Source organism: Chrysemys picta, chromosome 11 (assembly GCF_011386835.1).
Source record: "Chrysemys picta bellii isolate R12L10 chromosome 11, ASM1138683v2, whole genome shotgun sequence".
Classification (NCBI taxonomy): Eukaryota; Metazoa; Chordata; order Testudines; family Emydidae; genus Chrysemys; species Chrysemys picta.
In genome coordinates, this window is record NC_088801.1 from 28,546,728 (window position 1) to 28,559,302 (window position 12,575).

The 12,575-nt window shown below is 45.9% G+C and overlaps 1 protein-coding gene across 1 annotated transcript; it reads right to left on the bottom strand.

Moving 5' to 3' along the window:
- Positions 1 to 3,578: 3,578 nt before the first annotated feature.
- On the bottom strand, positions 3,579 to 9,365 carry RPRM (reprimo, TP53 dependent G2 arrest mediator homolog). The gene has a single exon (XM_005296469.5). It carries the CDS (start codon positions 4,647 to 4,649, stop codon positions 4,320 to 4,322), a length of 330 nt encoding a protein of 109 aa, XP_005296526.1. The 5' UTR covers positions 4,650 to 9,365; the 3' UTR covers positions 3,579 to 4,319.
- Positions 9,366 to 12,575: the final 3,210 nt, after the last annotated feature.

Here is a 12,575-nt window from a genome sequence, read left to right on the forward strand (position 1 = left end):
TGGAATAAAATTCCAATTCTCCTGCACGCTCCTGTAACTGTGTGAATTCTTTGGCATTGTGCTCTGTGAAACAACTGAAAACAGGCACCCAGATTGAAGTCCTAGGATAAAATCCTTGGCTCCATTAAAGTCACTGAATGAACATCAATGGGACCAGCATTTTTTATGTATAATAGAAAATTTCCTTCCAGGACCTTTATTCTGGTGCCAATTTTATATTTTGTTTCACTAAGTGCTAATACTTCTTTCTTTCTCCAAGAGCTTCATGTATTGGAAAATGAAAGGATGCAAGATTAACCTGGAGCTTGGGGGCTAAAGTACTTTGCTGCCATTAAAGCAACAAGACAGAAAGTGTGTGTGCGCTCTTGAGATAATCTTATAACTGAATTGTCACAAAACTCTTCTGAAATCTTAAACCAATTTTATTGTCAAATAAGTTAGCATTCCATAAAACATTAACAATGCAGTTAGCCAAGGTATCAGGGAAATAAATCATCTGTTATAGTGCTGATATTATATCATGTGGTATTCCAACTAGTTACTTTTCCATAACCCATAATATTTTCTTAGAGGTGTTTTCTATGAGTTCACATGTTGTTGCTTGTTTGAAATCACAAAGGAGTAACTTCATGAATGAGATATTTCTAAATGCTCTCCTAAAACCTCCTCTAGACTGAGGTGTAAAATGGTCTAAAGAAGCTACGTACCTTCTTCACATAGCTGACTGCCCATCAGTCTCAAGACCTGCTGGTGCCCAAGTGTGTTTAGCAATGTCTAGAAGATAAGTGAGAGTTGGGAAATAAATGATTTCCTCCATAGTAGAAGAATGGAGGTGATTGTAGTTATCAGAATCTCGGCGTAAATTAGTTTGGGGGACAGTTATTTGTGTCTGGTTCAGAGACATATTTCCCCTCAGTTTCCTTTTCCTTCCGACTAGCCATTGATACTCAAGAAGCATAGACAATAGTGGGATATTCTGTGCATTTATAACAGGGGTCGGCAACCTTTCAGAAGTGGTGTGCCGAGTCTTCATTTATTCACTCTAATTTAAGGTTTCGCGTGCCAGTAATACATGTTAATGTTTTTAGAAGGTCTCTTTCTATAAGTCTATAATATATAACTAAACTATTGTTGTATGTAAAGTAAATAAGGTTTTTAAAATGTTTAAGAAGCTTCATTTAAAATTAAATTAAAATGCAGAGCTCCCCGGACTGGTGGCCAGGACCTGGGCAGTGTGAGTGCCACTGAAAATCAGCTGGTGTGCCACCTTTGGCACCGGTGCCATAGGTTGCCTACTTCTGATTTATAATATGCGAAGTCCTTATGGCTTCTCTGGGTTTCTGCTGGGATTAATACTAGGGAAGAATTTAGGCAAGAAACGTTGAACAAAAACTTCAAACACAATTTCCAAGTTGAAATGGTCATTATAAAGAGCTTAAGAAGAAGTCATGTACCAGTCGCAAACATTTTGTTAGAGCTGGGGGCTTATTTTTTATAAAAGATCCATTGGTTGGGCTGGAGCCAGGTTTCTGGTATTCTGTCCAATTGATCAGTAAATCACCTACTGCTAATGTTTTGTTTTGTTACGAGAATAGAGGTTTTTCATCTTTTAGATTTTCAATGGTGGAAATGTTGTGGCTTCTGGAAGAGATTAGTCAATAGTATGTTACTCTTAAAGTGTTTATGCGTCATAAACACAGTTGAATGGGGCCATATCCCAGATGTTTCATGACGCTACTGTACCATTTGCAACTCAGGTTATTGGCAACACTGTCTAGATGTGATGTTTCAAATGAGTAAACTTTATACATTCAGAGTTATTGCTTCTGTCAGCCAACTGCATTGCCAGCTACAAAAAAGAAAGGTGAATTAAGGAAAAGATTGAGTTGTGACTAAAGTTCTTGCCAATGTCTCATTTGAAAGATCTCAGTAACGTGACTTTACTTTGATTCAATAACAAATTCAATAGCACATTTATTCCAGAGGAAGCAGGCAGATCTGTTCCTTGTCTTTCCTTTAAATGCAGTGAACGAATGAGTGCATGGTCGAGCTGCAGGGAATTTTCTGCTTGTGGTTTGAGTTGAACTGTGTAAATTCTGTTTCTTGCTTCATTATTTATCAGTATATTATTCATAGTGGAACTATAGTCTCAGAACCTGCTCAATTTCATCCTCTCTTAACTTGATTGTGCATTTTGTATTTATTAAATATTACCTTGATCAACGGAAGCAGGAACTTTTTAATAACTTGATTGAGACAATAGACCTGGTCAAATCAGATGTCTTTTTTGATGAGCCTTTGATGGATCAAGCACCATTTAAAAAACTTTTTAAAGAAAAGTCTAAGAAAAAAATAAAATGGTCTGCTTGCATATTGGAATTTAAAATAGCAGTCAACAAAGTCTTGCTTAAATATTTTGTACGTCAGTGACAGAGACACTTGGCTTTCAGACAGGTTGCTGAAGTCTTTTTGCATGCCTTCTATCAGTGACAGCATTTATGCCAGTTTTACTTCTAGAGCAAATGCAGATGTATTGATTTACCAGTAGCAAGTAGTCCAAGCCCCTAGGGATTTGATAAACCGGCATGCAAAACTCCACATAGAAGGATGTTCTCTTATCCTTTTAAAGGAAATAAATACACTGAAGACTCAAAACCTTTTAGGGTGTAGTTTTTACCCTAAAGGAATGTGACCATAATGAGGCACTTTTCAGTCAGGATTTTATCTAATTTTTTGAAAATATTCTGGGACACACACTCTCTCTCCCCCCCTCCCCCCAAGCCGTAAACTCGGGCTATAGCACCGATCCAAGGCTAGAACCAATGTGTCATGAACCAAGGCACATTTCTGGCTCTTGGCACGACTCAGCATTTAGAAGCTGTTTAAGTGCTGATCTTACTTTTAGATTGTATGCTAGTTTTCGGCACACAAAGCCTTAATCGCCCTTATTTGTCATTATTGCTAAAAAGGAATTTTAAAAAAAAAGGAAAATAAAACGGAAGATTCCTGAGTTGCAAAGACGAGGTATTGGACATGTATATTTCAGTCTAAATCGACTTGCCACGGACAGCGATTCAGTCGATATTTTTTCATCAAAGTTCCCTTTCTAAAAATAGTTTTAGTAGTGATGACTACTAGCAGATCACTACTCCTCACTTTTTATTAGCTGCGTAACATGTTTTCCATGGTGGATCATATCGTGGCAGACGCGTATCCTTTCTCCCAGCTCCTTCCTAACACCTGAGGACGAGCCTTGAAATTACACTTGATTGAAACTGACCTCAGTTTTGTTGAATTACTTTAATCCCACTGCCCGCATAAACGGTTGGAAAAGAAATATAATTGCAAAGGAAATGGCATTGCCTCTAGATTATCTAGGTGTTGCAACAGTAGAATTTCTTGTGTTTTCTAAAATGTCTTATCCCCTTCCCCCCCCCTCCTCTATAACCTTTTTTTCTGCTGAAGAGCAAAGAGCTATCAAAGTGCAGACCAGATGCTGTATTCCTTCCTGCAGACCTCTTCAGCTAACTTCATCGTTGTTTGTGGAAGCGCAAAAGGACTACTGAGACCGCAGAGTCTAAAAGTTTAAGATGTATTTATTAAAGCAAATGAAACCAGAAAAACCAAACCAAGACAGTTCCCGCCCGAGCGCTTTTCGCTGTGTAAACCATGCAATTCATATAGACAAGAAGCGAGGGCTCAGCCTTCAGGCTCGCCGGCTCCCGCAGGCGCAAGAGGGACTCGGACCCTGGCTACAAAAAACGCTACAGTAGAAAGACAACTTCAAAACATTCACATGGTGGGTGTTAGTGTTATTTGTTTAGAGGCAACGAACTGCCGAGCCAGCGTCCTGGCTGTTATCAAACGTATGAAAAACCGTGGAAGGAAAATCTCTAAAACAGGAATTAACATTTGACAATCAGCATTTCCTTCCCACCCCCACCCCCGTTTTAAATCAAGCGGCAAAGTGCGTTACAATCACTATATACAAGGCGCTCCAAGAGGCTCAGCTCTGGCCCTGTAACACACAGAAGAGACAGACGCGCCCTGACTGCCTGGCTGGGGCTATGTCCTTCCCCCCCAGCCGCCCTGCTCAGGAGCCGCGGGAGAACCGTGGCTTGCATCGGAGCGTCCCCGGGCAGCAAGCGGTCGCAGAGCCCCCAAGCCAGCAGCGGGTCCCGAGGCGCCTCCGCTCCCCTTCCCGGGGTGGGGCTGACCCCCTCGGACAAAAGGCACCCGTGGCCTCTGCAGCAGCAGCGAGGGCCTGCGGAAAGTGCCACCTGTTTCCTGGCCGGATCCTCAGCGGGAGGCACTTGCTGTCAGTAGGGCCCGACCACCACCGCCTCCACCTCTTTGGACGGTCTCCGGTCCTTCACCAAGAAGTTGATCATCCCCTCGGACTTGATGAGCAGGTTGCAGCCCAGGAAGAAGATGCCGAAGACCACGGTGAGCGAGAGGACGCACATGACCGCGATCTGCACCACCCGCATGATGTAGAGGCTCCTCTCGTCCGGGCCGGTCACCACGAAGCCGTTGTCGGTCACCACGGAGGCCTGGGTGCAGCAGCCCAGGGCCCGCTCCAGGGAGTCACTGCTGTTGGCGAAGAAGAGCCCCGCCGCCTCGGTCTGATTGCCCAGCGAGGCGTTCATGGCCGGCCGGGGGAGTGGGCGCGGGCGCGGATGCGGACTGGAGGAGAGCGGAACAGGTGGCCCCGAAGACCAGCCCGGAGCGCCTCATGCAGCAGCGGCGGCTCGGCAGAGCAGGAGGGAGTGAGCGGCTGGCCGGGGCGCGGGGTGAGGTCCAGGCAGCGGCGGCTCCGGGCGAGTTCTGCGCTCCCCCCCCCCAAGCTCGCAGGAGCCGCCTCCTTCTGCTCGGCTGGGGCTGAGAGAACTTCTCTGCCTGGGCAGCCACTCGCCGGGGAGGTGTTCGCTGCTCCTGCTGCCGGCAGCTCCGAGGGGAGAGCGCCCCTGCCCGGCTGCTGCAGGCAGGAAAGGCGGGCAGCTGCTGCTGGAGTCACAACACCCTCCGGCACTCGCCTTGTCATTTGATGACTCGGAGATTTGTTTTTTAAAGGGCTGTCGGTCTCTCAGCGGGGGCGGCGGGGGATGTGACAGGCCAGCGGGAATGATGACTTGGCTGCTGCACTGCCTCCTACACTGCTGGGAAGTTTGTTAAGAAAGATTCCACCCCCCAAAGCCAGCACCCCCTGCGCTTCCTGGCACAAAGCAACTCCAAAAGCGCGACACTGGCACCTGTATCCTCCTGGTCCGAGCTAATTTTTGGTTGCATCACACCTGGTATTCCCACCCGTCCCTTAGTTTTACTGTCTAAATTTAGTGCATTTGCAGCTAATAGCAGCGATACTTTGTCTCTATTTTGATGGTGCAATTTCTGTGTGTGTGGCCAACATTTGTCAGGTTCGGGGAAAATCTGATTGCTACATCTAACCCTTTGTGGCGCAGTTGCATAGGGACACAAGCTCTGGATTTATATGTGCAGCAGGAGTGGGTGAACATCTTCTCTATTCAAGCAGTGGAATTTGGCTGATGGAGAAACAAATAAACAAACCGTGGCAGGATCTAGCTTTTTGCAGCACCTTTATTCTGGGATGCATTGATGGGCAGTATTGTTGGGTTTTTAGGTGTAAGATGAGCATCTACATTTCCTCTCTATTTATGCAAGAGATTTAGGAGGATTGAGGTCAAAAATTGGCTGGATCGATCAGGATGCACAAGCCAGACCAGGGGGTTTGCTGTGCTCTTGTTTTGAGATGCATCATGATCTGGATTATATTGGCACAGTAGGAGTGTCTACATGTGCTTTATTTACACGGATCCAAATGTCAGGTGCAGTTTTTGCTGTGTTGTGGTACCAGGATGTATGATCATTTAGGGTTTTTTGGGTGCAGTAGAATGACTAGATATGTGCTTTATTTTGGCAGTTTAATTTGAGGGCTTAGGTATAAAATCAGCCAGATCTTTTAGCCAGACTCATTTATTAGCTGAAAATGCAGGTGCCATATGGCTGCTTGTGTCTGCAGTAGCCACCTGTCTCCCTTTGCTCCACTCAGCTGCTTCTAAACAGCAAAGTGCTAAGGTCTCATGAAAGTATCCATAGTTAGAAATCTTTGGAAATATTTTTGTTGTACAAAAGTATAAGCACATTGCAGGCTGCTGGCAGTTGATTCTCCTGAAATCCTAAAGAGCAGCTAAATAGTTTAGCAGGATCCTATGCACCATCACTTATGGTGCCATTAGAGATGTAGACCTAATTCTGTATTCCTCTTCCTTGCTTTCTTGAGAACTGTGTATTTGGGAGCCAGAGATCTGAACCATTTCACATTACACCCCATGTGGATTTGACTCAAAAATTGACCTTATGTCAGTCTGAATGAATGGCTAAACTGAACAGATTAATTGTCTTTTATGTCTTACTTCCCCAGTAAAGGGTGAGGGTGGTAATAAGGAATTGCATCACCAAACACACAGATATATAAACAGAATCTGTTTGTCATGAAAAAAGCCAGCAAATGTAGAATGAGCAGGCTGAATTAAATACCTTTCTGTCTTGTACAACATGGGCTAGCCCCAGGACAACACCCTGGGCACTCTGGAAATCTATGCCTCGAGGAGAGAATCTGCTATCACACTTGTGTGCAGCCTGCCTTTTGGATCTGCAGTGATGTTTCCCGACTCCGGGAATAAGATAGGGTTGGAGAATGGCAATTCCTGCTGGTGTCAACTATGGTACCAGAATTAGTGTTGCCTTACATGAGAAACAGTGAGCATGATAAATGGAGGGACAGCAAATGGATCCAAGACAACAGGAATGAATCCACTGCTAGAGCCTGTTGGGTCTGTCTCCAGCTGTACAATTTATCCAGCTGGCTGAAAAGTTGGGTTTCAAGAAGTTCACTCCCAAGGGTCCCAAATACCAGGGACTCTTAGTTTTGCATATGTTTGCGTATTTTCTTGCTGTAGATCCAGTATCCAATAATGTGATTGATTTACTGTCAGCTGCTGTAATTTTCAAACCTGCAATCTCCTCTGCCTGAATTGAAATTTAGGTCTTGAAACAGCTACCAGAATCTACTTGCTAGGGCTGTCTGCTATTGAGAGTAAGTACTGACTGTGTAATTGATATACAGAATGGTTGGTATGTTGTCTGTGCAACAGGTTACACAATCAAGTGGTCTGTCTTTGTCAAATTGTGAATAAGTCTACAACAAGTTCCAGGCAATTAATATGGAGGGATGAGTACTTCTGAGCCTCCTTGTGGCCAGTGCAATCCCTAAGCTAACATCAGACTATCACTAAATGCTGAAAGAACCTAAATATAACCCCCTTCCTCATTCCAGGCCTGCACTGGCACTTCCTCTAAGCAGAGTTTGCTGATGTTCCAAAGTCTTTCCTGAGACCACCAAGATATCGTCTGTCTCTGGAACTCTTGCCACAGGCTCACCTGCATTCTAGGAATTCCTTGGCAAGCCATAAGGGACATCTATAATCCTTTCCTTGGGCCCCTATCAGACCTATCTATATATGAAGTCCTGAACTGGATGAGTTCTGATGTCATTCTCACATTATCAGATGGGATAGGATGAGGTCATTTTGTTTTCACTGCTGGATACAAACCACCATATTAATACGAATCAATGAGAAGGCTGATGGTCATTTTATCTAGTGAATATTGGGGGAAGATACAAAATCTTCAGAAGAGGAGCCAAAACCCCATGTGATTCTTAGCTCAACACCTGATGCCACCAGGCTTCTAGACAAGCTTTGTGGAGCACCCCTTAATAACCAGATTGTTTCGTGGACCATCCTCTCTCCTGTGTGTAATTCTCCGTGTGTGCACCATCTCCACTCCCAGTCAAGATGACATTGCATCTCCACAGCAGTTAGAGCAATGGATTATTTGGAAAGTATTTAATGTTCTTTTAGCTTTTTGAAAAATGCTATTTAGTAGCTGGGAATGAGGAGAGCCAGAACCCTATGCCAAGTCAGCACCCTGTGGACCATTATCAAGTACTTCATGGATGACCACAGTTTGGGAACTACTGCTATAGCACTATCCATATGACAAACTCAATGTAATGAATTAATTCCATGACAATATGAGGTGAAGGTAATGTTGTTATCCCCATTTTACAGATGGGGACATCGAGGCACAGTGAGGCTGTGATTTACCTTGGGTCACACAAGAAATGGAAAGAGAAACCAGATAAGATAACTCCTAATTCTGTACTTTGTGCCCTCTGACATTAAAATTTGTTCTAAGGTTTTCTTCTATGGTGGAGTGGCAAAATAGAGAAAGAGTTATTACCATAAACAAACAACAAATCCTATATTCCATACATTTTATTTTAGATTGTAATTTAATGCCAGAATTAAGGTAGGATGTACAATTTCACCTCTGTAGAATTACTATAGTTTTTTAATTCTTATTTTGAGTTTAGCTTTTAAAATCTGCTGGATTTGAAAAACAAATATAGAGCAGCTTTGAACATTGAAGTGCAGGTGATCTGTCTTCTGCAATCAAACTATCTTCTACAGTGCTAGGAGAGCCAGACTTTTCATATGTGCAGTGACAGGTGGTTGCTTAGTACTAATGTGTAGAGAAGCATGAAAATGGTAATTTCTGTTCTCTGATCCAGTCTCATTAAAATACATAAGCAGAGGAGAATCATTGTCAAATCTAGCTTGAAACCCATCTTATAAGTGTTGATGTAATGATTAACCAATAAATAACCCAACTGATGAAATATTAACCAAATTATCCTGCAGCAGTTTCGTTGATGCTCAGTTTCCAAACTTATTGCACTATAGCATTTCACTTTTCATTCTGAGTTGTTGCTTTCCTTGCTAGACTTCAATGCAGTAAGCCCTGTATAGTTAGAGAAAGGCATTCCAGTCTATTTTCATTCACTGTATTCATTAATTTACTTTTGTGCTGAGTCTTGCTATGATTTGTTTCAACCAAAATATGAATTGTGGTGTTTAGGGTTTTGTTTGTTTTTGCAAAGGGACAATTGGTTCAGTAATTTTTATGAGGAGTTTTTTGACACATCAAAAAGCTTTTAAATATTTTAATGACAGTTTTTTGTATAATTAAGAAATGGGGAGAAGTATAAAGTTCAAGTTTAGTACAATAGGAGCCTTCGATGATGAAGAAAAATCAAGTCAAAGTTTAAAAAAAAAAGTTTTGATATGTGCTAATATATTTCCTTCCCTCTGTGGATCTGAAAACAGTTTTCCAAAAACAAACTAAGCTTTACCAACAACCCTATAATATAGGAACATATTCTCATCTGAAGCTATTTGGAAAAAAATTATGAAAATATTTTCATTAAAAATGGACTTTTTTACTCATTTTCTGACCATCTTCATTATTACCCTCATTATACAGATGCTGAAACTCCAACTCAGGGAAGTTGGTCATTTACTCAAGGTCACTGTGATGACCACCCCACACAAAGCTTGAAGGGATTAAGGTGGCTAGGTAGGCCAAGGTTTCACCTGGAGGAGGAGTAAGGATTGATTAGAGATGAGGCTCAGTTGGACAGGAACAGGAGTGGCCTGTATAAAGCTCAGAAGATGAGCACAGCTATGGGCTGCAGGGAAGTAGTCTCTCCGTAGCAGGTGTGTTTGGGGCTGCAGAGGCAAGTAGCCTGCAGTTACTCCCTGGGATGAGAGAGTTTGGGCTGGCAAACCCGGGGGGAGCCAGAATGTACAGGAAGGCTCTGGGAAAAGGCAGTAAGGTCCAGATGGTACAGGCCTTGGGTGCTGACTAGGGGGCCTCTGAGCTGGAACCTGATATAGAGGGCTGGCCTGGGTTTCTCTACCAGCCACTGGGGAAGTGGCTCAGACCAGGCAGTGGAGGGCAGACTGCCTGAGACAGTTTGCCCCTAAAGATTCTGATACCCTAAAAGGGGACGACTATAGTGACATGGCCAGAGGGCCAACTCACGAAGAGCTGTAGCTCTTGGAGTGAGAAGGGCCACAGGGTGAGAAAGGATGACAGGTGGAGAGACCACCAGAGGAGGGTGCAGCACCTGAAAGGAGCTAATCCCCAGAGCGGCCAGCAGGAGGTGACCCTAGTGTAAGTGGACCCTGTGACTATCAGTGCAAGTGACTGTCAGGAAGAGAACTCAGAGTCCTCACTCCTATACCCATAGTCTAAACATTGGTGTTGAGGGAGTAAAGGCCCGGCCCGAGTGTCCTTCTGCACTGGCAATCTGTGGGTGTTGAAATGGCCCCTTGGGGCTGTGATGGCTGGCCATAGGTTAGAGAAGGGCTGAAATTGCTCTAAGTCAGAGTGGTTCTCAAACTTTTTTTTTTTTTCACGGACCATTTGAAAATTGCTGAGGGTCTTGGCGGACCAATTAATGATCTTTCCAAATGTTGTTTGTTACTGTTAGCTAACTACTGTAAAGGGCTTTGGATAAAAGCACTATATATTTTAAAAAAACTTTCTAATTAACGTTTTTTGGTTCTACAAATAAAAGCACACAACTCATATTTTAATCTCAGTTGTCTTACCTTTCTAATGCGATGGATGTGCCCTCTCTCCCCTGCCGCAGGAGCCCCCAAGCTGTGGCTGGGAAGGAGGGGGGTATCTCCCATGCCACTAGGGTGACCAGATCACCCAAGTCAAATATCGTGACGCGGGGGGCGGGGGAAAAAACAAAACAAAACAAAACATCCTTCCTCCACAAGTGCTGGAGGGAGGCCCAGGAGACACAGGGGAAGTGTGGGGCCAGGGTGAGTGAGAGTCCGGCCTGGCCCCGAGCAGGCAGGACTCAGTCGGGTGGTAGGGAGAGTAGGGGGGCGGCCCGCGGGGCCAGGCGGCAGCTGTTCTCCCCCCCTGGGCAGTGGGACTTGGGAGCAGCCGCTGCTGCAGCTCCCACTGCCGCGCGGGGAGGAAGCGGCCGATGGCCAAGCTCGGCAGCTGCGGCTCTGGCACCCGGGCCTGCTGGGGGGACCCAGCAGCGCGCACGCTGTGCCCAACCCAGCCCCTGGCCAGTCGCCTCTGGGCTGCTGCCCAGCTGGTGCTATCCCGCGGCGGCCCCGGAGTGGGGGCAGCAGGCCCCAGCCCCCCCGTCCCGCTTGGGTCCCGCAGGGGAACAAACGGGGCTGCCGATGCCTCCGTCCCGGGGCCGCTCGTGGGATTGCACTGGCTGGGCACAGCGTGCGCGCTGCTGGGTCCCCGCAGCGGGCCCGGGCGCCAGAGCCGCAGCCGCCGAGCGCCACGTGCTTGGCCACTTCCTCCCCCCGCGGCAGTGGGAGCTGCAGCAGCGGCTGCTCCCGAGTCCCACTGCCCAGGGGGGGAGAACAGCAACTGCCTGGCCCCGCGGGCCGCTCCCTACTCTCCCTACCGCCCGACTGAGTCCTGCCTGCTCTGGGCCAGGCCGGACTCTCACTCACCCCGGCCCCGCGCTTCCCCTGCATCTTCCGGGCTTCCCTCCAGAGCTTGTGGAGGGAGGAGGAATGGTGAGCCTTGGGAAGAGGCGGGGATTCGGGGGGGAGCCAATGGGGGGAGAAGGGGGCCGGGGCGGGGTGGGGCGGGGCGGGGGGGGGCGAGCACTTCTGGGCTCTGGAGCATTTCCTTGTTTGTCCAGTGTCCCGACCGCACATCGGTCGTGATGCGGGACAAACAAGGAAATATCGGGACAATCCCGATAAAATTGGGACGTCTGGTCACCCTACATGCCACAGCAGCCACAGAGCAGAGGCTGGGAAAGAGAGGGGTATCTCCCCTGCCACAGCAGCCCTGGAGCTGGGAAAAGTTGGCTCTTTCTTTGTCTGTCGCAGCCCTGCACATTCCAAATTCCCCCCCACCTTCTCTTCTCACACCACTGCCCCCTCCCACCTACACCCTATTCCCCTCCAAAGCCACCACCTCATCTTACATGTGCCAAGTCTTCATGGCTCCACTGATTAAGTGGGTGGCCCTTCATTCCCTTGTGTGCAGCTGCCCAGGTGTGCATCTTAGAGGGAACAATCCGTCGACCACTGGTGGTCCACAGACCACAGTTTGAGAACCTCTGCTCTAAGACCTCTGCTGGTGATTGGGCCAGCTGGTTCTAGGATTGGTGGAGAATAAAGATAATGTAAAGGCACTTTTGGTCCATCTTCAGCTACTCTTGCTGCAACTTGGATAAAACTCAGAATTGGTATTAAGTCTCTAACATCAGGATAGAAAGATACACCTAAAATCTAGATCAAGATGCAAAAGTTTCCTTTGAGATGAGTAGCAGTCCAGTCAGAGAAGCTAATGAACTGAAAGATAGCAGTAAGAAACAGAAGACTGCGTTGTGCTACTCTTAAAAATAAAGTGTGATTTCTAGCTGTGGATTCATTATCCATATTCAAATAAAAGCAAAACCATGTTTTTGGGGGGCAAGATGAGTTATTTTCTATTGTGTGGCATTTTTTGTTTGAGAACATTAAGGAAATAGATCAAAATCCAGAGTATATTTTAGGTCATGTAGTGACATCTAGTGTGTATAAGAGACAACATGCAGTACTAACTTACACACCGTGGGTTTTGAAATGAGAAACAGAGAAGGGACG

What these genes read in the sequence shown, in the direction of transcription:
- RPRM (XM_005296469.5), bottom strand. Translation starts at nt 4,649, where the DNA reads ATGAACGCCTCGCTGGGCAATCAGACCGAGGCGGCGGGGCTCTTCTTC.